The sequence below is a fragment of the Drosophila willistoni genome, assembly GCF_018902025.1.
Source record: "Drosophila willistoni isolate 14030-0811.24 chromosome XL unlocalized genomic scaffold, UCI_dwil_1.1 Seg141, whole genome shotgun sequence".
NCBI lineage: Eukaryota > Metazoa > Arthropoda > Insecta > Diptera > Drosophilidae > Drosophila > Drosophila willistoni.
Genome location: NW_025814052.1, coordinates 2185224 through 2211387, shown reverse-complemented (window position 1 = coordinate 2211387; position 26164 = coordinate 2185224). Strand labels below are relative to the sequence as shown.

At 35.2% G+C, this 26164-nt stretch overlaps 4 protein-coding genes across 4 annotated transcripts; 2 read left to right on the top strand and 2 right to left on the bottom strand.

Moving 5' to 3' along the window:
* LOC6648279 lies at positions 1-4668 on the top strand. The gene is made up of 5 exons (XM_047011479.1): positions 1-1993; positions 2089-3006; positions 3106-3293; positions 3363-3715; positions 3800-4668. Exons 1-5 carry the CDS (start codon positions 66-68, stop codon positions 4382-4384), a joined length of 3972 nt encoding a protein of 1323 aa, XP_046867435.1. The 5' UTR covers positions 1-65; the 3' UTR covers positions 4385-4668.
* Positions 4669-15009: 10341 nt separating this feature from the next.
* Positions 15010-16541, bottom strand: LOC6648278 (zinc finger protein 184). The gene is made up of 2 exons (XM_002071102.4): positions 16206-16541; positions 15010-16131 (listed from the first exon to the last, which is right to left on the bottom strand). The coding sequence occupies exons 1-2, from the start codon at positions 16393-16395 to the stop codon at positions 15212-15214; spliced, it is 1110 nt and encodes a 369-aa protein (XP_002071138.3). The 5' UTR covers positions 16396-16541; the 3' UTR covers positions 15010-15211.
* Positions 16542-16655: 114 nt separating this feature from the next.
* LOC6648277 lies at positions 16656-20383 on the top strand. Its single transcript, XM_002071101.4, has 3 exons — positions 16656-17692; positions 17754-18110; positions 19143-20383. Exons 1-3 carry the CDS (start codon positions 16799-16801, stop codon positions 20286-20288), a joined length of 2397 nt encoding a protein of 798 aa, XP_002071137.3. The 5' UTR covers positions 16656-16798; the 3' UTR covers positions 20289-20383.
* Positions 20384-24957: 4574 nt separating this feature from the next.
* On the bottom strand, positions 24958-26041 carry LOC6648276. The gene has a single exon (XM_002071100.3). The coding sequence runs from the start codon at positions 25877-25879 to the stop codon at positions 25277-25279; it is 603 nt and encodes a 200-aa protein (XP_002071136.1). The 5' UTR covers positions 25880-26041; the 3' UTR covers positions 24958-25276.
* Between the last annotated feature and the right edge of the window lie 123 nt (positions 26042-26164).

The following is a 26164-nucleotide window of genomic DNA, read 5'->3' as shown; positions in this document are numbered from 1 at the left end:
AGAAAATACAAGAGAGAAACGCAAAAATTTATTAATAATAATTTCACATCATCTCTGCCTCTGCCATGGCCACAAATGCAGCATCTGCAGCAGCAAGCAGCGGCGGCGGCGGCAGCAGCAACAACAGCAGCGGCTCTGCAACATTGCCATCGTTATTTACTGTTAGCGCCACCGCTGCTGCCACTGCTGCAGCTGCAGCGGTTAGCAAGGATATGGATGGACTGATTGCCATTAATGATAGCGCATTATCGCAACAAATCGAATTTATCTTACAAGATGCTCCCATGGAGCAAGATGATCATCCTCATCATCATCATCAACATCATCAACAGCAACAACAGCATCATCATCATCAACAACAACAACATCATCATCATCAGCAACAACATCATCGTCGACAGACGACGTCCCAAATTGATAGCAACAACCACCCACCGTCAACAGCAACAACAACAACAACTAGCGCTTCCTCCTACCAGCAACACCACCAGCAACAACATAACAACAACAATAACAATCAACACAAGCAACAACAAATTGACGAACAACAACAGTTGCTGATGCAACACCAACAACAGCAACACCATTTGCTCAATGGACGTCGCATCATAATACAATCGACAGGCTCGGCGAATCATCATCATCATCTCCAGCAGCAGCAGCAGCATCATCAGCAACATCTTCACCAGCAGCAGCAACAACACATCAAAGAAGAAGAACAGGACGATGATCCGGAATTGAATGATGAAAATCTGCAGGATATTGAAGAAGAAGACCAAGCAGCTGAAGCCGATGAAGAGCCGGATGATGGAAATACCACAGGAAGCACTGCATCAGCCCAAGTTAAGCTAGAGCTTGAAGATAACGATGAGCCCGATGAGGATGAAGAAGATGAGGAGGAGGATGAAGAAGAAGATGAGGAGGAAGAAGACGATGATGATGTTGGTGTTAGTAGCATGGATATGGGTGACGAGGATGAACAACAGCAACAGCAATTGGACTATACAGAAACAGCACAATCAACTGCAGCAGTAGCGGCACCACCACAACCACCGCAACAACAACAACAACAACAACAACTAGTGCAATTACCCGCTGGCAGTATAGTTAGTACAACAACAACACGAACATTAGCCGTACCCGTAACGGATAATGCTTTAGTCCATTTGCAAAGACGTCCGGTATATATTAGCAATGCAATGGGTGGTACAACCACATATGTACGTATGCCAGCAGCTGCGGTCATAAGTCGCAGTCCAATGACTGTTTTAAATGTGGTACAACAGGCGATGCCAAATGCAACCACACAATTGATATTGCAAACAACCCAACCAGCAGCAGCAGCAGCAGCAGCTACAGCAGCCGCACCGACTGTAACAAATCCTTCGGTTTTACCTGTACAACCCACCAATAATGATCAGCAGCAGCAGCAACAGCAGCAGCTGACCATTAATGCTCCTCCACCCCCAGCTCCAGCTGTTACAGTAACTAAACAACATGCATCATCCACCACATCATCATCATCGAATTCATCGCAATCGAACAACAATATGTCAACATGCAACACAAGTTATCAGTGTGTTGAATGCGTTGAGAAATTCGATTCGAAAGAACTATTCGATATACATCGCAGTGGACATGCAAATAATATGAAATGTGCCATCTGTAATATGGTATTGAAATCATTGAAAAACTATGAGAAACATTGTCTACGCTGTAAACCGTATGAATGTCAGATTTGTGGTCGCGTTGTACGCTTTCGTCCCAATTTCATAAAGCACATGCGTGTCCATACGGGTCAGCAATCGGAGAGGCATAAATATAAATGTGAAGTATGCCACAAGGAGTTTATGAGTTTCGAATACTTTAAAGTCCATAAAAAGATACACAATGAGAATGTCAATTTGACATGTGAGATATGTGGCAAGGTGTTCAGTGCATTGGCATCGCTTAGAGGTCACTCCAAATTGCATTCGGGCGTTAAATTGCACAAGTGAGTAACATAAATTAATTGATATAAATCGCAATGAAATAATCCTTTTGATTTGTTTCCTCCCCCTATTCCTCTCTTTTATCCTTTCTTATTAGGTGTGATGTGTGTGGCAAGGGTTTTGGTCAGCGTTATAATTTAAAAATTCATGCACGCACCCATACGGGTGATTTTCCGTTTGAATGTAAAATCTGTAAAAAGAAATTGCATACACAATCGTCGCTGCAAACGCATATGCAGGTGCATTTAAGGGATCAGCCGGCGTCTGGTAAAGCACAACAAACAACGGCAACAACAGCAGCAGCAGCAACAACAACGGCGGCAACGGCAACAGGGACCGGAGCAACACGTGGCAGTCAAAGCAGCAGCCCAGCCACCAGCAGCAGCAGCAGCATTGGCAGTGGCAGTGGCAGTGGGCCAGCCAGTATTGTAAAATTGGAACCATCCAATGAATTGGATAGACCTGGTACCAGTAATCAGCAGCAGCAACATCATCATCAACATCAACAAATGGACCTCGATGATCATTCGGCGGGTCTAAGTGATGAAGATGATAGTGGTGTTGGTATTGTCAATTCCTCGCATATTGTGGCAGCAGCAGCAGCAGCGGCAAGAACAACACCAGCAGCAGTAACAACAACAACAACCACCAATAATAATCTAAATAATAATCGTTTAATAACCACCGGTGAGGATTCTTCCAATGAGGATTCCTCAAATGCCTCGCTACATCATCAGCCACACTCTTCAGCCAGCTCTTCATCGCAATCTCAGCCAGCTGTGGCAGCATCTCATGCGCAGCAGCCACAACAACAACAACAACAATATCTCGTATCTGCACCCACGCGAACAATTGTCATTAAGAATTATATGCAACAACAGCAACAACAACAGTCCAACAACGCACATCATCAAAACGTATCTGTTGTAACCTCAGATCAAACACCTGTGCTGCATACGCAGGTCATTCAGAGCGGTGCAGGCACCACCAGTAGTGGCAGCAATAGCAGCAGCAGCAACAACAGTAATGGCCATCACATAACCAGCAGCAGTAGCAACCACCACCACCACCAACACCACCATCAACAGCAGCAGCAACAACATCACCATCACCATAACAGCAGCAGCAATAGCAGCAGTAATAGCAATTGCAGCACTCAGGCTCATAACAATCTTGCCCAGCAATTGCTACGCAAAACGCCCATAATACATCATTCAACAACAACAACAACAACAACAAGTGGTGCTGGAACTCTTAGCTCAGCCTTGGCCAGTGTGGTGCAACAGACAACGGCTGGAGGAGGTAAGTGTAATTTAAAGAAGGCTTTTGCAGGCAATTTCTGATTTGATTTCTGTTCTTTTGTTCTTTTAGTTGGCTCACCTGCTCAGTCACCGTCGTCGTCATCGCAATCGTGTTCCTCATCCACGGTACTTGTGTCAAAGGCTACTGGTGTGCCGCTATCAATTGCCTCATCGGCAGCAGCAGCTGCCATGGGTGGTTCAACAATCATAAGGAGTACACGGAATCATCATTTGCAGCAGCAGCAGCAGCAGAGCAACTGCAGCGGGAATGGAACGGGAACGGGAACGGGTCAACAGCAGCGCTTGGCTGGCAGCGGAACTCAGCGTAATAACCACCGAAATCACCACCGACGTCGTCATCTGGCCGATATGGATGATGACGAGGATGATGATGATAATAATGATAATGATAATATTGATGGTGTATCTAGTAATGGCCAGATAAATAATACTTGTCCAACGGCAGCAACTGCAACAACAACAACAACAACGCACAATCATCACCAGCAGCAGCAGCAGCAGCATCACCACAATCATCATAACCATCATCATCATCATCATAATCATCACAATCATCATTTTGATGACGATGATGATGATGAGAAATCGTCCCCGTCCCTGGCAACAGCTGCCATTATTAAAGTTGAACCGAATCTATATTCATCCGGCTCCGGTGACAATTCCAATGATATGTTCATCAAGGAGGAGGTCATGTTTGAAGATTCAGCTGCACCGCATTCACCACAATCGCCGCCAAGTTCGAAATTTCGTATATCGAATTTCGATACAGATCTTGTGGATCATCATGTCGATTTGAATCATTCACTACCGCCATATGGTAATCTATTTGAGCCCCATACAATACCCGACAGCATACCCGTTCAACTCTATCCGGATGATGATGATGATTTCCGTTTGGATCACAGTTCATTGGGTGGCCTACACAATACATCATCATCGACGACCGATGGGGATTTCATTAAAAAGGAATGGGTATACGGCAGCGGGACGACAAGTAGCTATGCCATGAATGGCAAATTCGATGATGACAGTGATGCATTATGCGATGCGGCCAATTTTATCTACAATTGAGAGGCGGCGGCGACCGACAAGGACAACAAGGATCACGAAAAGGAAAACGGTCGTCCAGAACGAACTACTACTGGCAGAGAATGTGTGAATGGTGGCAATGTCCTTAGACGTGTACACGATGCGGCCATGTGGACTAGTGAGTGTGGTGGATGTTGAATGATAATAACAAGAACAAGAAGAAGAAGAAGAAGGAGATGAATGTTGAAATGGAAGATGTGAATCGGAGGAGAAATAAGTGTTTTTGTAGTTTATATCTATATATGTATGTATATATATATATATATATATATATAGAAATCATACTTATACTTATATATATATATGTGTGTGTATGTATATATATACATATATATGTATATAATTATATTGCTATCTCTGTCGCGCTCGTGATCTTAACGTGATCTTAAACTAAATCAATGTGTAAAATTTTTGTATTTGTATTTTCCTAGTTGTTTGTATAATTCTCTTATTTCCCCCTGTCTCTGTCTCTCTCTCTCTCTCTCTCTCTCTCTCTCTCTGTCTCTGTCTATCTCCTCCTTAACTCTCTGTACCGTTCATGAGATGCCACAACAAAAAGAAAATTCTCTATATAGATATATGTATTTATCTATTTTCTGTATTTTTGTCTTGTTGTCTGTTTCTTGTCCTTTTTGGTGTGTAAAAACTGTCAAAATAATTATAATTTACCATCTCTCCCAATCCCTAAGAACCACAACACGATAGCAACAACAATAATAAGTGCAACAAATGTGCAAAATTCTTTTTTTTTTTCTTTTAATTTTAATATTTAATTATGTGTAATTAATGCTTTCGCGCTCTCTCCCTGTCACTCACTTAATCACTCACTCAAACTTTAATATTTGTTTTTCCCCACATACATTAGAGATAGACAGCGCATAGTAAATATATATATATATATATGAATAGTTTTTATTATTTATTAACAAAAACCTACAAAAAGAAAAAATATGTCGAATAGAAAGTTTCATTTTTTTTCTTGTGTAGATTTATAAACATTTTTTTTTATTATTATTTTATTTAACTATTCTTGTTTGTGGGCATAACTAAAAGCGCTGCCCACTAATGAAAATCGTTGCAAATCGAATATATATCGATTACATATATACGTACATATATATAATTAAGAAGAAAAATGAAAAAAATTTTAGCTTTTAGTTCGTCCTTTTGAGTATTTTATGTGATCGTCATTTCGTTTTCAGTCAAAAGCAGCCAGTCAATCAATCAGTCAGTCAGTCAGTCATTCATTTTTGTTACTCATTATTTTTAAACTATGTATATTTGTGTGTGTGATTTAATGTTAATTTTCTAATGTTTTATTTTCTGATCTCTGTTTATTTAAACTTTTTTTTTTTATTTTCATTCAATTTCATGTAAATCAGCTGCGTTTTATTTGACTAAAATGATTAAATGTTCCTCTTGAATTTTGCAATTTATAAGTGTATATTATAAATATTTTGTATATGTATGTATTATGTGCTGTCTAAATATGTATGTATCTTCTATATATATATTTATATATATATATATATAGTTATAGAAAACACCAAAAAATCTCTCTCATTCATTCAGTATTTAAAAGTTGAACAACTCAAATCAATTTTCAATTTTTATTGCAATTGTCATTTAGATAAAAGCAACAGCAAGCAGAATTTCCGTAAACCATCAATCAAAGAGTTATATTCAGTATTTTTTGTTTCTATATATATATATATATGTATATCACTTACTCGTTACTCGAAAAATAATGAGAATATTTATATATTCCTCTTCTTGTACTAGATTTATATAGATATATATATGTCTGTGTGTTGTGTATGATCTCTAGGTAAAAGCCAAATTTTGAGCAAAAATCAACACATTTGAGATGCAAATGCATTTTGTTAATGTTAACTAACAAGTAGCGAGTAGCCAAAACGAGTAACGAGTAGCTTAAGAGCCGGAAATATTTTGTTTTTTTACTCTCTCAACAACAACAATTTCTCAACTTTGTTTAATAATACTATTTGTGCAATTTCTCTTCCCTTTTTTCTCTCTTTTTCTACCTCTTTTCATCCTCTTATTATCAATCAATTCACCCCACCATTAAACAAAATTATATATATACATTTATATATATATGTATATTGTGGTTTCCTTAATTAGTCTATAAGTTTTATAATTTACAATATATATATATATGAAGAGAAAAACAAAAAACAAAACAAAAAAAAAACGACAACAAACCAACAACACACATCATCATGCTTTTAGCTTTTAGCTTTATCACTAATTGTATATTAACTATATAAAAAAAAAAAACAAATTCGATATATATATATATTTTAACAAATCTTCAAACATTTATTTTTTATTTGGCATTGCTAAAGTTACTTTCTCTTTAAATTTTTGTTCTTTTTTTTTTTTTTTTGAAAGCATATAAATTGATAAAAAACAAACAACTAAAACGTAACAAACAAAAAGAAGAAAAACAAAAAACAAAAAACAAAAAAAAAACGAAAATTATAAATAAAAGAAAAACTCAAAAGCAACAACAAGTTGGGAATTAGCATAAACAATATAAAATTTATCAAGCATTTAATGTTACATATATATATATATATATATATATAGTATACAGTTTATATATATATATATATATGTATATAAATCAATCAATATTATTACTTATATTATAATTAATATAAAATAAACAAAACAATTTAGCCAACAATTAATTAATGTAGCTGAAAATTTTAGCTTAGCCAAAAACAGAAATGTAGGGAAAACAAAAAAAAACAAAGGAAATCAAACGAATCAAAAAACAAAAAAGCAAGAGAATATATATTTTCTGTTTTTCATTTTAGTGTTTGTTGTTGCTGCCTTTAATTTTGTTTGTTAACAAATCTAAATCTCAGATTGTTAAATCATAATAACCACACACACACATGCACACACACAAACGCACAAACGCTCATTGAACGCTCAAAATATTTAGCTGAAAAACGCGCAAAACAAACAAATTTTTTACAAATTTTTTTCCCCCTCAATTTTTTGTTGTTTCCTTTAAATAGTTTTTTGTGTTGTTTGCTTCCATGAAAAAAAACAAATGAATTTAATGAAATTGAAAGCTTCTTTAATATATATGTATATATACCTATATATATACATAGACATATATATATATATACCAAGGTTCTAATCAGCGTGACATATAAAAGGCTATAGAATTGAAATTGTCCTTGCCATTTTTTTTCAATTTTCTTTTCTATTTCAGTTGATTTTCTATGCTTTTTTGGGGTGTTTCTTTTTCTATGATCTATTCAAGTTATTAAATTGGCTTGCCTCTTCTATATAGTTTACCTATTTGATCTCAATATGATCTATTATATGCCTAAAGATTGTGAATTGATTTTGAAATTAGAAGCGAATTTTAATTGTAGACAGAAAAATCTATATAGAAAATTATATCAACTATTTGATTTTTGACTACAGGTGGAACATTACTTGATTAAGGAACCAAAACTTAACTTCATTTTAATTGGTTTTAGATGGTAAGCGGAGACTAGTTTAATCAGCTCTCATCTCATAACTTGGAAAAAAGATGCCTTGTAATAACAGATTCGAATCGCTATAGCCATATAGAATACAGTTTTACAGTTCATACATCCATGTGTACATATATATATAGTTAGTTCCCAAACTAGATTGGGAACTTTCTAATGGGTTGCCTTAATGTCACGTCTGATCCAACAGGAATTATAATGAATTATAGTCTTCCGCACCTGATATCATTATCATCTCTTATCTCTCTGTGTCTCTCATAATTTGGTTTTGGTTTGATTGTATTCCTTTTTGGTCCTTTTATTTACATTCATCATTGTGAAGAAGGTGAAGGAGGAGGAGGAATAGCAATTAGTAAGATAAGGAAGAAAGGAGAAAGTATTTGAGGAGAAGGCGTTGCTTCGATTCTGTCATTAACTTGACCAATTCGATAAAAGTGTTAAATATATATATATATATACAAAAAAAAAAAAAAAACCAAATGTACAAAACTAACAACAAGAACAAAAACAACAACAAAAACAAAAAAAAACAAATTAAAATCGAATGAGCAATAATTACAAAATGTTAACAATTCTATTTTCTAATAACTTTTTCGTTCCCATTTCAAAATCCAGCACTGCCCTCCTGCCCCCCGGCCCTTCCCCCAAACCCAAAAAAAAAACAAAAAAAAGAAAGTAACAAAACGAAATCTACGATAAATAAACATACTTATAAGGGAGAGCAAGCAAATTAACAGAGGGAAATTAATGAAGAAAACAATTTTTGTGTTTTTTTTTATCCGTTTGTTTGTTATTCGTATGAAATGAAAAGCCCCCCAGGAACAGGAACAACAAAAAGAGAAACAGAAACAACAAAAAACACCATTACAGTAAAATGAAAATCTCAACGACTGCGCACATAAAACAAAAAAAAAAACAAAAAAATATTAATGAATAGCAACAAAAAATTCTAAGAAATCTTTTTTGTTTTATATTTTAAATAAGAAGAAAATAATATATATATGTATATATATATATGTATATCTTAAAGGAAAAAAACGAAACAAAAAGAATGAAGGGATATTTTTTAAGTGTAAACCAAGAGCCAAATTTTTGCAATAATACACAGTAACACACACACACTAACACACACACACACATCAACACAAGCACAAACGAAGGAACAGCAAGAAAAGAAGAATGGGGAAAATATGCCCCCTAAAGTATGCAATAAATAGTGAAAGTGTAACAAATGAAGACATTGTAAATGCTTCGCAATGCAAACAAACAAATTGAAAAATGTTGCAGACTTTAGGGGGCGAATAGTCTCACAAACTGCGTCGCCTTTGCACAAAAATGGAAAATCAACAACAACAAGTTGACAAAAAGAGAGAAGATTAACACAGAAATTTCCAAAGTCCACATTTTATGTGAATATATATATATATATATATATATATATATATATTTGGTTGTATCGATCAATTACCTCCATTCTATATAGTTGAAATATCCAAAACGAAATGCACAAAATGAATTTTTGGGTTTTTGGTACATATCAAAACATTCGGAACCAGTTGAAAATTCAAAGAGGCAATAAAATGAAAGAGAAAACTTTCTATTTGTTAAAGATAATATGGACACACACACACACACACAAAACACATATATGCAATCTCAATTGATGTATTTAAAAACTTTCAAACTGTCAAAATTTTCGACTGATTTCGAGATGAATCATATAGATGACTGCAATCATTCCAGAAATGAGTTTGATTGTTTTTCATTTGGTCATTTGGTGTGGGAGATAAAACAAAAGAAGCTGCAGATAGTAAGAGAGAGAGAGAGAGAGAGAGAGAGGGACAGTGAGAGTGAGAGGGCACATTTGTGTGAATTCGCACTTCCCTTTCAAATACTTGCACAGACATATACATATATATCTTATGGTTCAACCGATTTCTCACACTAATTCCTAAAGCTTTATAAAGTATGATAGACTTTATATCAATATCTTCCAATTCAATCGATACTAAAAGCAACTACAAACAACAACAACAACAACAACAACAACAACAAAACAAAAAAACAATTGTAATTTTCATATTGCCTGCAATTTTGCAAAAAAGAAATACAAAAATAGTTACAGCCTCTTATACATATATATATATATGTATATATACATATATATAGTGATTTGTGTCGTCGTATATACATACTTAATATATAATCTATTGAAAAAACAAGAAGAAGAGAAGCCCTTTTTTTGTATTGTTTTTAAGTAAATGTACCTAACATACAATGAAAGAAATCTTATTTAGAAATGATGCGAAGTTTAATTTGTTTGTAGAAGAACAGAAAAGAAAACACACACATATATACACATATGTATGTATATATGAATCGAGATATATATATATATATATATATATATATGTATATATACACATATTCAATGACTAAATGTGTAGTTTGAACTAAATGTAATATATATATATACATATATATATATGTATAAACCAATTAGATAAATGTAAGCCAACAAGAAAATGAAATAAAAACTTTGTTATGCACAAATATATATACATACATACATAATACATCATGATGATGATGAAACAAAAGCAGAAATGGAAACAAAACCCTCAAAAAAACAAAAAACAAAAACAAATCCCTAATCCCTCCCAAGAAAAACAAAAACAAAACATGTTATATTGTATATTTATTTGTAACTTTATTTAATTTTTAACAACTTTTTGCTAATAAAAAAAAACAAACAAAACAAAAAACTGAAAGAAAAAACCACAAAAAAAAAACAAAACAAACAAATGAACCGAAAACCTAAATGTATGGAACGTTTTTTAAAGCATTTTCGAGAAATATTACAATAAAAACCCAAAACAAAAATATAAATAACAAAAAACAAAGATGAAATTATGGAAAAACAAAAATAAAAACCAGATAAGCCCACGAAAATTGATATATTTAAATTAACAAATTATATATATATAAATATATATATAAATATATATATGAGAAGCCTATTTATATACTATGAATGTCTAGTCGTATTTTCAGTATTATATAAAAACAAAACAAAAAAAACACAAAAAAAACAAAAACAAAACAAACAGCAAATTTTTGAAAATGCAAAAAAAAAAAAGAAGAGATAAACCGAAACGGTAAACGAAATAAAATTATGTGTGTAGCATAAAAATAAATTGGTCAACAATTTTTAGAAGCATTTTTAAAATACATATACATATATACATACATACATACATGCATGCCTACATACATACAAACAAATATATATATACATCAAGATGAAAATATTGATTCTACTATACACAATACAAACATTTAATATACATACACATATATATATGTATATATACATCCAAATGTATATCCCATGTACATCCATATGTACATCCCATGTACATCCATATGTATGTATGTATCAATCAAAAACAAAAAGCAAAAAATACGAAAAATGTGTCTGTTTTTAGTGTTAGAGTTAAGTAAGTCGATCGATCAGTTTGTGAATGTGTGTGTAAAATTAATAAGAAAATGTGCAAAATTAACTACAACCTATATATATATATACATGCATACATACATCTACATATATATATATATATATATATATAGAAATTATACGATCTAATTTGATTGAGTTTTTTTTCTTTCTCGTTTATTGTCTAAGCTAACAAAACAAATAAAAATATAAATTATAAATTTATGGCATTATTTTTATATATATATATATATATATATATATATATATATTTTAACATGTTTTATTTCCTACTTTTAAATAAAAAACATATAATATATATATGTATATTCTTATTTTAATATGTATAAAAAAGAAAAAAGAAAAAAAAAACTTTGTAGTTTTCATTTTGTTGTTTCTCTTTTTTTTTTTGTTATGTTTCAAAACGCAGAAAGATAATGTTGCCAACCCCGATTTCAAGGGAATTCAGTTTAATATATATTTAATGTATATGAAGCAGAACAAGAACAAGAAATCGTGTGTGATTAAAAGATTCTGACTCCAAGTTGAAACTTCAAATAAAATGGATTTAATTTTCATTTGATTGGCTTGGAAAAGTTGATTTATTTTTTAATTAATACTAACGATCTATCTCTTTCTCTCTCTCTCTCTCTCTCTCTCTTTGTGTGTGTGTGTGTATATGGTTCATATCAGTATAGTAAATTAATATATATATATATATATATATATATATATATATATATGTATATGCAATATTTCACTCTATATAAATGTATAATATTTGTATAGGAAATCAAAAAACAAAAAGAGAAAAAAAAAAAAAATTACATGAAAAAAAAAGAAAAACGAAAGGAAATTATAAACAAAATTGACACAAAAATTGGCACAATTTGCTCAACATATTAAACAAATTATAAATACAAAAGAAAAGAACAAAAAAAAAACACAATTTTTGTTTAAGTTTCTTTTTTTATTGTCTCTTTTGTTTTTCAAAAATTGTTCTGAAATTCCTTGTCAATTTTTTTTTTTTCTTCATCTATTTCATAGTGGAAATTTGTAACTTTTAGTTTAACTGATAAAAGGAAAAGATAAAACAAAACTAAATACTAAATAAAAATATATTAAAACCAAATTACATATATTCAAGCAGATAATAAAAACAAAACAAATACAAAACAAAATTGCATAATTAATTAATGTGAAAAAGAAGAAAAACAAAAAAAAAAACAACAAAAAAAGAGTAAAAGAAATTCTAGTTTTTATTGTAATTCCGTGTCTGTGTGTGTATTTCAGCAATTAATGTAAAAAAAAACAAACAAACAAATACAAAACAACAAAATAACAACAAAAAAATGGAACAAAAAATAAAAAAAAAAACAAAAAAAAAACAAAACAAATCAAAGTGGAAAACAATCCACTAAACATAAAACATAAAGAAAACTAGCGAAATAAATAAAAATAAAAAATATTTGAAAAAAAAAAAAAAATTTTAATTAATGTTCAAGTATAAATTTCGATAACTTAGAACGATTTAACCTCAAAAATTATAGATTTTTCTCACCATATCCGGAAGGGGCCCCTAATTTGGGAGTAAGTGGAAATGTTGTATCAAGATTATCGGTAACCATACCAAAAGGAAAAAACTTCAAACTATTTTTCGACAATTGGTTCACTAGTCCCAAACTTCAAGTCTACCTTATGGAAAATGGCATATTGGCTTTGGGTACGGTAAGGATTAATCGAGTACCTAATTCAAAGATGCCAACTGAAAAAGAATTGAAAAAGCAAGGACGTGAAAGCATGGTCGAAAAAGTTACTAATATCGATGGAGTTCAGTTTGGCCTTGTCTCTTGGTTTGACAATAAGGTAGTCAACATTCTTTCTACTTACGTAGGCAGCAATCCTGTTTCATCGAAAAACCGATTCAGTAGGAAAGACAAAAAGTATATAGACATCGACTCTCCTAAGGCACTGGATTCTTTACTAGGACTTTATAGAATTCAATTGCGTTCAAGAAAGTGGTATAAAAAAATTTTTTTTTTATATGATTGATATGTGCGTGGTTAATTAATGGATTTTATGGCGTCGTAAGTCAGATCAATACATGGGACTCTTCGACTTCAAGCTTTTAATAGCTGAACATCTGGTCAAGGCAGAAAAAATAAAGAAGCGCGGACGTCCTGCGATGACTCCAACTTCATCCCCGGCTAGAAGCAAGGAAAGTACTCCTTCTACCAGCAGAAGAAAACACCAGGAAATTCCCTTGAATTCTGTTCGGGTGGACAATATTGGGCATTTTCCCACATGGAAAAAGCAAAAGCAACTCTGCCAAAACAACTGTTCTTTCCGCTCATACACTTTTTGTGAGAAATGCAATGTATTTCTATGCTATAATGACAAAAAAAAAACTGTTTTACCAACTTTCACCTAATTGCATAGAAAGCCATATATGGCCTAATTTTTTTTTCCCCAAACTATGCCCCCCCCAAAAAAAAAAAGTCCAAATATATATTATCTTTACCTAAGATAATTTTAGATAATCTTTTAGACTAAACACATATTTACATAAAAAAAAATTTTTTCTTTATTCTTTCTTTGGTCATGCAGTAGAGGGTTAAATCTCTTTCCCATCACTTTTCATACTTCTTTTCAGTCATGTGTGAGTTATCCTTTATTTGATGAGAGTTGTGATCCTTCCATGTGTCAGCCAAGTTCTTATGCGAACGATATGATCCTACGATTCTCTGCGCTAAAGTTCGTATATCCTCAAATACTAACAAATTTGATTTTTGCATATTATGAGTTATTTTTAACTAAGGCTTCGGCCACGCTTTCAGCGATGAGCGACTGAGCGACGCTCTCTCGAGCGACGTAAAATATTAAAGCTTATGAGAAAGCATGGTATGTAGTGGCCACGCAGCTGCTGAGCGACGAGCCAATTTTGTGAGCGTCAGAGCGACGTCGCGACGAATTGCAGTCGCTTAGTCGCTCATCGCTTGATGCGTGGCCGAAGCCTCAGCCTACTAAAACCGACGCTATTACAGGTCTTAAACGTTAGGAATTTGAGAATATTTCAGATTTTTTAGATGTTTCAAATTCCTTACTTTGTAGACCTGTTGTATGTAGTGTCAGTTTTCGACCGATTTTGAAAATTCATATTTCAGTTTATGCATCAGAAGTTAAACTTTCAGATGCAAACCAAAAACATCAAAAACTAATATTTTCCTTTTTTTGTAATTCATTTTTCAAATATACTAGTTTTTAATGCCATTTTAGTTTGGTGCGTCAATGGAGAAAACGAGACGGCTGACCATATCCTCATCAGGTGCGGACGCTTCGGTATTGAGCGGAATTTGGTAAGCAACTTGATCCCATTGACTATTCGTCGCAGGGAAAACTGAGAGGCATTAAACAAGCCTTCGCATAGCAGCTGGAATGAAGGACCTTAGAGCAGGCAGTGGGTGGAAGTACGCCCGTCTGAAGCAATACCCTCGCTTACAGTCCCACACGAGCTACTTCCCCTGGCAATCCTCCTTGCCTTCCCAATCCCTTTGGTATAGAGAACATTGTATGTCAAATTCTTCATTTATTTCACATCATTAATTAACTAAAAATTATTATTATGACTTCATGTGTACTGTGTGTATGTTTAAGAGGGTGGAAAAATATATATATCCATATCCAAACTTCATTGAATTGTTAATGTTAACTTCATTGGAAAACCATTGGAGACTATTAAGAAGAGAGTTTATTTTCTGCTCAACTTAATCAGTCCAAGTCTGAAAGATACTCGACGTTTTCTTCCTCTTCTGTCATTTCAATTTTCACATTTTCCTGCTGATCCAATTCAAAAATGTACTCGACTTCTTCTTCTTCTGCCATTTCAATTTTCTCGTTTTTCTGCTCCTCCAAGTCAAAAATGTACTCGACTTCTTCACCTTCTGCCATTTCAATTTTCTCATTTTTCTGCTGCTCCAAATCTGAAATGAACTCGACGTTTTCCTCCTCTCCATCATCGTCTGCCATTTCATGTTTCTGGGTTTTCTGCTGCTCGAAGTCTGAAATATACTCGACGTCATCCACTGCTTCTTCGTCTTCGTTTCTCTGCTTCTCCATTGCAGAACAGGATGGCTTTTGTCTCACGATTGTGTCATTCTCGTGCTTAGTGGCCTGGATGTGCAGCATCAGATGCTGCTTCCTCGTGTAACCCGCCTGGCATACAGTGCAGGAATAGGGCTTGCTATTGCTATGAAGGAAACGATGTATATCTCGATTCTCGGCACGGCCAAACTGCTTGCCGCAAACCTCACAGGAAAAGGCCTTCTCTCCGATATGCGAGATCATGTGCTTCTTGTAGTTAACCGGATGACTAAAGGTGGCCTCACACAGCTGGCAACGGAGATCACGCAAATGCATATGAACTGTCTTTACATGCTGATCGAGCAGACGACGTCGGACGTAGGAACGATTGCATTCGGAACACTTATAGGGAGTCTCCTTGTTATGGGTGTGACGTATGTGGGTGCTCCAGTTGGAACGCTGGGCGAATCGGGCTGGACATTGAGGACATTGGAAGGGTCGTTCACCCGTGTGGACGCGCATATGTTCGACCAGGCGGCTATTTACCGAAAACGATTTGTTACATTCTGGGCAGATATACGGAGGTTTCTTTGCCAATCGGCGTTTGGCTGAGGAAAGAAAAAGAAAACAGGTTGGCTTGATAAGCTTGCGGAGATGGGGAGTTGAGCAGTTGGGTAGTCACCTGGAACAGTTGCCTTTGGCTCTGTTTCTGACTTTGCCTGTGACTCTGCCTCTGCCTCTGGCTTGGTTTCTAGCGTCTCAATGTCCTGTATTATCTCATATTCATAGTCATACACTTCCTCGATCAAATCAGCTGGATCGAAGTCCTCTAGGTAATAATCGTGATCTTGTTCGTGTGGATTTTTGGGCATGTCTGGGGCTTTAAATTTGGTTTCTCAACCAATTCAAAGTGTATTGTTATAGTTCCACAATATGCTGGCTTCTTTAAAGCTCAAAAACAAAACAAAACAAACTACTCACACAAGCATATGTCTATACTCCCCACTCTCTCTCCCTGTCATTTGTCTTCTTGAACTCACCACTATCGCGACCATCGATTAATATGAAGAAATGTCGATAGGTCAACAGTATGCAACCCTGTTGGTCTATCGATACTATCGCCCCAAACACCCATCGGCAAAAAAAAAAAAAATTTATTAAAAAAAAAGAAAAATAGTTTTCTTAACTTAAATTGCTGCGTTAAATCGACCGAGTGCCGTGCCGAGCTAAGTTGAATTATAACGCGAGCCCATCGCATCCACAGATCGGGTCACAATGAGCGTGCTGGCATATACGCGTTCGAACGATGAGGAGATTTTTCGCCATTGCACAAAGGATTGCGGCGTGGTAACGGCCACCGAGGACTTTCAGTATTTTGCCCTAAGATGCATATTCTGTAGCGAGAAGTTTCTCTATTTCGATGCCTTCATTGGCCATTTGCAGACAATGCATCTGAGTGATGCCAATGGGAACGATGGCAGTGAGGGGAATGAAGTGAGTGGTGGCCAGAGATTAGGTGGTGGTGTTGGGATTACCCAGCCAATGTCATTATCGATAGGACCAGCGCCGTTGGAACATGATGAGATTGAAGACTTAACCGATGCAGATACAGCCCTATTGGAGCCACAAATGGTGATCAAACAGGAGCTACAGGAATTGGGGAGCAGCGATGATGAGCAATCGGCATTAGCTGCGAATACAACAACAGATAAACGTCTGGCCGCCAATGTCCAGGCATCGGATGAGGCTGAGAACGATGTCGATGACGAGGACGACGATGATGAAGAAGATGAGGAGGACGATGCCGAGGAGGAGGAGGAAGACGACGAGGATGATGAAGTCATACTGCCGGAATCAAATATATTACCACATCCACGAATGAAGGTAACCAAACCAAGGCCAAAACAACACCAGCAGCACCAACAACGCCAGCGACGCCAACAGAAGCAAATGGGCGTCAAAAATGAACCTCTTACAGCCGATGGCGATTCCTCGATGGATGACTATGGAGGCTACATGGATGATGACAATGACAATTCCACCGAGTATATGGAATATAGTGGTGGTCCTGGTTACAATGATTTAGCTCAAGGTCACAGCATTTTGGGCACCGGCGGCGCGAATGATTTTCTTAGCTATGATGAAATGGTCGAGGAATCCCTTTTAGGCGTAAGTAATGACCCTTTGATATCTGCTCTTTCTCATGTTCAAATTCCATTCTTTCTCGCAGCGTGATCGTGAATTAACCATGCACATTAAGGATCGCAAAATGATACAATTCCTCATCCATTCATATCAACGGAATCCCTTCCTCTGGGATCACAGTCATCCGCAGTTCAGGGATCGTGTGAAACGCGCCAGATTTCTTGACTGGATTGTCCTAGAATTCAAAAGCCGCTTCAACATCTCATTGGCCAAGGATGCCATCACCAGGAAATGGGATAATCTTCGCACCGTTTACAAGCGTGAATGCAATCGGATGGCTCTGGAGAAAACAAACATCAGTACCTTATGGTATTTCAAGGAGCTGCATTTCCTCAATGAAGTCTATAGTTACAATTCCAAAATGTCTGATGCTGTGGTTAAGGTGAGCCTGGAAGAAATTCTCCTACGAATGTTATCCCACCTAAATCTGAATTCTATGTATCCGTATACATACATATGTTTAAATGTAATCAGTTTAGTAAAAGACATCCTTTTTTTTTTACTTTTATTCTGCTTTACGCAAAACTTGTATCATATAAATTTATTTGTTAAGATTCAGACTTCCTTCCTTGATGAATGTACTTTAAACTCCAATCTAAGCCACTGGATCAATGGATATAGATATTAGAGTTAGGGTTTCGTATAGCTTTATCTAATGGAACTGTAGGATTTTGACATTAGCAATCTTCGATTTTAAGCCCCCATAAAAAATTCATTGCAAAATAAACCCCCACGTACAAATTGGACTATTATACCATACAGAATAGAGCGAGAAGACTATATATAGTGACTTTAAAAGTGCTATGAGTGTGAGAGAGACTTTGCACAGGATTTAAGATTAGTCTAGATTAGCATTAGCATTAAAATCAAGGGTATTTGTCAGTTAGTCTGCTCTATCGAAATCAAAATGTCTCAATTGATTCTGCAATGAATTAGATTCAATTCCATACATTTTCTCCTATTCCTATTTTTTCTGTAAGGCCATTCGATTTATTATGCAATGGCTAAATTGTCTGTTTATCTCTCGAACTTGTAAAAAAATCAATCAAAATTACTAATAAATTTAGGAATTGAGTTCATTCTTACCTGATCTTCATCAGCTAGATTAACAGGCACACTCGATATAGCAATTGTCAGGGCTAAAAATTAAATTGTCTATAACTTTTAAGACTACCAAGTTGCAGGCGAAAACAATCAGATGTAGTATAAATTTAAAAGTTGTCACATAAATCAATGACTACTATATAGGTAATAGTCACATTTAATCAGAATAATATAGAAATAATCATAAAACTATATAGCCAAAAAGATATTGCTAAAGACAAAGAATATTTAGAGAGTACTTGTTATTTACATTAACTATGTATGTATTACTGACTATAACTAATACTACATACTATATATATATATTTAGGAAACATCATATCGCCGTCGGTTTTCGGCCATTTGGAATGACACATCCACAGCCAAATTGTTGAGCATGGTGAAACGTTATCATTGCTTTTACAATCGCTTCGATCCGGATTATCGCAGCAAGGAGCGACGCGGCGAAGGTCTCCATCAGATGGCCATGGAGCTGCAGCAATTGATCGATGTGACAACGATACAGATATCGAAACGTATATCCCAATTGCGTTTTGATTATTCCAAACAGAAGACAGAGCGTTTGAATTGTGAGCGCATGGGTAAAACGTTTATACCGAATTATATATATTACGATCAAATGAATTTCATGGACGACGATATACCGCCATTCAAGTGCCAGCATTGCGGTGAGATTGTGCAGACATTGCGCGAATTGGATCTCCATATGCTGACGCATCAGCCTAGTTTGGGTGGTGGCTATTACTGCAATATCTGTCACATACAATTCCATAATGCCGAGGAGTTTGAGACGCACAAGCAACTCCATTTGGGTGCTGGCAATGAGGTGAAATACAATTGTGAATTGTGTACGGCCAGTTTTCGTGAGAAATCCAATTACGATGAGCATCTGCGGCGACACAATGAGGAATTGTTTTTGCCCTCGTTGGGAATCAATCATAGCATTATGGAGGGGCATGAAGATGGCGACTTATCTGGCACAGGTGGCGATGGCGGCGACGATGGCGATGGTGATCAATTGATGACATCACCCGAATCGGGAGGCGGTGCCAACAAACCATTCCCCTGCGACATCTGTCATCGCACGTTTGCCACATCGGGACATCTAAATGCCCATCGCATTGTGCATCAGGATGAGCGTGAGCGGTGCTATAAATGCGACTATCCGCAGTGCAACAAATCGTTTGTGGCCCGCAATAGCCTGTTCGAGCATTTGAAGCAACATTACAGCAATGAGGAATTCAAATGCGATATATGCGGCAAGAGTTTCAAGTCCACCAAGAATTTGCAGAATCACAAACAGATCCATGACAAGGTGAAGCGTTATGTATGCCAAATTTGCGGTTCGGCCTTTGCCCAGGCGGCGGGACTGTATCTTCATAAGCGGCGACACAATCGTCCAAATGGCACAACCGGTGCTGTTGGCCGCTCTGGCGGGAGTCGTTCGAGTCTATGAAAGCAGGGGAAAACTAAAAAACTGAAGAAATCAACTAAAAGGCAGCTAGCAATAAATGATTGATTGATTGAACGATCAATTGATCGATCGTTTGATTTAATATTGTACTTAAATTGGGTTAAATTACCCGCGACTAAAACTCCAAACACACACACACACAAACACACCAAACCACACACATTCCCACTTTCCTACTCATTGTCCTTTGACCAACCCTGCCTGCATTCCACAAGCTATAAACTAATTAATAAGTATTGCTAAATGAAAATAACTAACACTTAAAACAAAACAAAAAAAGAAGGTAGAGACAAAAACCAAGTATTTTATGTAAGTTGTAAAAGCAACTAGAACTAGATTAAGAGCTGTTGATTGCAACGAAAGGAAACAACATGCAATAGCAATTCTTGCAACACACACACACAAAAGGAAAAAAAAAAGATGAAACAAACAATCTGCACAATTTTTTTCTATATCACTACCATTATAATTAAGTCGTACCATATACAATATATATATAAATATATATATATATAAAGAAAAACCACTTGAAATCTTACGAGGGTTAGGCCAAGTCTAGTAAATGACAACACTTAGATTATAAATTATAATATATATATATACCTATATATAAATATAAATATATTTTACTATATATTAACTATATAAACCACAAACAAACAGAAAGAAAAGAAAACAAAAAACATAAAGTTCTATATAACAAAAAAATACATGTATCTGCCACCCTTGTAAACGACTGAATCTGCATAATTTTTGCTTAATTAATTCGTTTATAGTGTAAATAACTACAAATAAACGAGACACACACAGACATACACACACACACACATACACATACATATATATGTACGAAAAACCAAACTAAACTTTTAACTTACTAATTAGTTAAGAAGCAAAAAACAGTATAAACAAAAAAAAGAAATGCAAGGGCCATCATCTCCATATGAGTGCTAAATATTTTGCAGCCCTGTCATAGGTCAGAGTTCGATTCAAGATCAGAGAGAGAGAGAGGGAGAAAGAAAAAGAAGTAGAAGCTGCTGCCAACATCTCATAGGATTCAAATTTCACTTCAATACAATTCGCGATACATTTTTAATGGCTGTAATATCCTCACTCATTCTGATCGTAATTCAAACTCTGACATTGAGAAAGCAACAGAAAAAATACATATACAAAACTGAAACCATTAGGCAACTATATATACATACATATACATATATACTAATATATATAAATATATATATATATATTTAATATTGATAACAAGATTTTAAGCAAGAACAACAAAAGAAACTTTACTTAGTATCTGTTTAAGTTCATTTAGCACAATTTCTGTAGTTTTAAGTTTTCTTTTAATTGTAATGTTTTAATATAAACGAAATCCATTTTATGTTTGTTTTTATTATTATTTTTTTTTTTTATTTTATTTTGTTCTCTCTTGTGTATTATTATATTCTTTTTTGCTGCTTTACTCATATGTTTTAAGTTAATTGTTGACGAGAAAGTCATCTCGTTTTGGCTTCAATAATGAAATTTTTTAATAATTTAATGTGTATTTTTTTTTTTTTAATATATTTATATATATATATTTTTGATCCTTAACAAACAAATTGTGAAATAGTTAACAGTAAAATCGTCAAGCGAAGCCACGCCCAGCATTTTTTACATAAACATATATATATGTATGTACTCAGGAGGCATCGTGAATAAAAAAAAAAAAATAAAGTGCGCTTCCGTATCCAGGAGAGAATCTTAAAAGCCACATAAAAAACACTCACAGACACACCCACACACATACACAAATTAATAACAAAACAAATAAAACAACTATATTAACAAATACAAAATACACACACACACATACACATATATATATATATACATATATATATAGTGTATGAAACTATATCGTAAGCCTTGTCTTCAAACACATGTAAATTAAATGAAATGAAATAAAATTACAAAATGTATTTATACTAGAGTAAATCATAATTCTTTCAATTTTTCTTTAATTGTTTATTTCAGTATGAAAAGTAGACTATAATTTCAAATCGGCAGGTGAAATCTTTAAAGAATTGTTAGAAGTGAACAATTATTTTGGATCATTGCGATTTGAAACTCGATAAAAAAAAGAGTAAGAAACATAAATTCATAGGCTTTAAGGTGTGAGAAAATTTTTTTTTTTTTTATTATTTATTTATTTGCAATCTATCCTATAGGGACAAAAAGCAAATGTGAGGAATGGTACAAATAACATATCAGAGTACAGCAAAGTTAGATTGTGTGTCAGGGAAATTATATGAAATACATTGGCATAAATACAAATTAAACATTTTAGCTGTTTCACCAATATCAGAAAAGTTATTTGAAAAAATTAGACTTGTAGCTGCATCGGGCCTTCAGTGTCGAATCATCAGTCCGGCTCTGGTCTGAACGGGAGGTCAAGGGGATGGCATCTTTTTAGACGCCTGGGTCTGCGGGCTGTTGTCCAGCAGGTTGAGGGCCAGTGTGTGTTTTCGTGCGTTTCCAGTCTGGAGCAGTAACGTATGCCATATTTTCGAATTTCGATCTTGATGGATGTGATGTTGAGGTCTGATGTTGTATGATGGAATTGCGCACAAAAGGAGGCGCTTTGACTATTTTGCGGAAAAGCTTGCTTTGCAGGATTTCAACGTTTGAGTCGGACGCCGTGCCCCAGAGCTGGATCCCATAGGTCCATATAGGCTTAAATATGGCTTTGTAGAGTAGCAACTTGTTGGATGTACTGAGCTGGGATATCCTGCCGAGTAGCCACTGCAGGGTTCGTGGGTTTCCTGACAAAGAGAGAGAGAGAGAGTGGGAGTCCAACGAGGAAAGCCGCAATCAAGGATCAATTTTCTATAGGTTTGACTTTTTTAACGCTTTAATACCTATCCAAATTTTTAACCGATTTTTAGGAATATGATATATCATTCGACGAGGAATTCATTTCAATTATTAAAGGAAACAATTACTTAAATATAAATTTGTATCGTATCGACTTTGAACAAAAGAACCCAAGAATTAAATGGAAATAAGGCCAAATTGAAAATTTGTGGTATGTAGTTTATCTTAGTTTTGCGAGATCTACAACTTCTTCAAAGAGTTTAGACGTGTATCTGTAATATTAAAGATTTTAGAAAAAACGTCAAAAATATTTGGTCAGCCGAAAATTGCAGGTTTGTTCTTCAAAACGGCGAGAGGAGAGATGACAACATTTACAGTTCATAATCTGGATACAATAATCAATCAGTTTCTTTAGTAAGTTACTTTGGAGCCGAGAACTAAAGAGAACTAAAGTCCGAAAATCTAAACACCCTTAATTCGTACATCAAATTTCTTAGCTTTAGCTCTTAAAATATCGTCTTGTCTTTTAGAAGTCGGTGGTTATACGGTGTAATTGGTCTATTTTAATTATATTCATATTTAGCTTAGCCAACTTATTGTTAGTTTAGTTTTAAAGTATTATTAAAAGAATTTCAATTCCATTGAAAAATATACAATCGAATGATCTGATTTAGACGAATTGTCATTCCTAGGTGATTATCTTTTTTTCCCCTGGATTGGAATACAATCATTTGCTATACCTAACAAAAACGTTATCCATATTAGATTATTTTCTAACCGTGACAAAAATGTAGAGCAAAAGTCAGTAAGTGAATCATTCGTTCATTTAATTGACGTTTGCCATTAGATATAAACGTTTATATGAACCTTATCTGGTTTAGAGTACGTCTGGGGTGCACATTTTGATTTGAGATAACGCTAAATGATAGAACCTGCCCCCCAGTAACTAACCACTACAAATTACATCGACAACAATGACGACGACGCAATTTCTAGTCACTCAGCTATCGCATGTTTGAACTGGACGACGACTACTGTTTATATATCCAAATATAATTAACACGATATATGTACATATACATACGTTGGTATGTGTGCGTGTGTGTATTTATTGTAACTCGATAGACAGAGAGCTTAACCAACTTGGAACGCCTTTTTAGCTAAATCATTCTGACACTACGAGAAGCGTCTGGTTGATTCTACTTTCGTAAACAAATATTATCTTGGCCAAAAGGCAGTGGCGGACTTCCATGAAAGTGCTGCCCCTTTGAGATTATCTGGCCAATGTCTCTTCATTAGCTTAAGATCTAAAATCATTTTAACTTGTACTTTTATGAGCGAAATTTCAAAAAACAATTGACTTATTTTATATTTATTTAGAAATTTATATTTTAACATACATTTAACAATTTGAAAACTTAATTTACTTAAATATCAGACTTAAATAGTGTTTTCGGATAAATTCTGAAAAGTTGTATAGATTTTCTGCAGAATAACAGAAAAAAAACCTAAAACGCCCCCTCGTAGATACATGGGCTAACCCCGCCACTGACCTGTCATGTTGCTATAGATAGATGGACTACGTCTTTTATACTATATAAAAAGAAATTTCATAGAACGCGGCTGGCGCGTGCTTTGGCTTGGCTAATTTCACATATTTTTGGTAAACACATTAATAAGCATTCGCTTGCTATGTATATACATATGTACGTATACATATATATACATATGTAGGTATAGAGATAAGATTCATTTAGATTACAAATTTCATAGCCATTCGGTATTATTTCCATTTTCTTTTTTTGTTTGTTACTTTTATTTTCATGTTCTTTTTTTCTGTACTCAATGCGCTCAATAAACAAATTAGCGAAAAACAAAAAAAAAAAAAAATAAACAATCAATTTTTTGTCCAGTGTCTCAAATCAGGTTTGAATTTAGCTCCAGATTTCAGGTTGAGGTTGAAGTTTGAGGTTTCCTCCGTCTGTTGGACTGCTCGAAGTGCCCCCACTCGATAGTTGGGTGAGGAAGTGTGAGAGGGGAGCAGGGAAAAGTTGCTTAACACAATGTCACTGCATCGCTGTCTGACTAGAATCCCAGCTTGCCCCTCAGATGAGTTCGCCCCGTTCATTCACCTTGATGACGCGCACCCGTTCATGGCGCTCCAGGAGCAACTGTTCAATGTTCCTAATGCTGGTGACGCTGCTCGTGCTGATGCTGCTGCTGCTCGTATTTGTGCTCGTGGTGCTGGTAGAGTTGTTGGTTGTCTCGCTGAACAATCCGAGATTATCCTTAATGAGATGATCGACAGCACAGCCATCGCATTGGAGGATGACCACGCCACTGTAATAAGCCTCCTCGCTGATGGTCTTTGTGTTCCGTGTGTTGCACAGTTTGCAGCGATAGACCAGCTCCACCCGCCGTTGCATGCGACTAAAACGCTTCAATGTTGTCGGCGATAGGGAACCGGATTTGGGTTGCTGTCCCTGCGACTGCCCGACAAAGGGTTTAAGTGAGAATTGGCAAGCATCCAATATGGAGCGTGGTATGGAGAGCGGCCCCGGCCTTGTATCAGCGTTCAGCAAGGTATCTCCCTCCGCATCGGCCACCGGGAGGCCCGTCTGCTGTGTGGCATTGATGATGGCATTTTGTCCATTTTGGCGCAGATAGTTGAGTGTACGGGATGTAAAGATGTTGCGCAATGCATTCATTTTACACTGTGCATAATAGGGATAAAGATGCTTCGCTGGGTTACTTATTGATTTTGGGTTGCCGGTTCACCGTTGCCAATTTGTATCGTTGTTGGGGAGTTACTAATTTGTTAGTTGTATTATCTGTATATGTATATGTATAAACTACGTCGTATTTTCCAGTGGCAGCAGCAACAACAAAATGTGATGAAATGTCAGCTGGTGTACTGGGCTGCCACATGTGTTTCGACAACGATACTTTATCACATAAATTCGATATGAATCGATAACTAAAGAATCACTGTG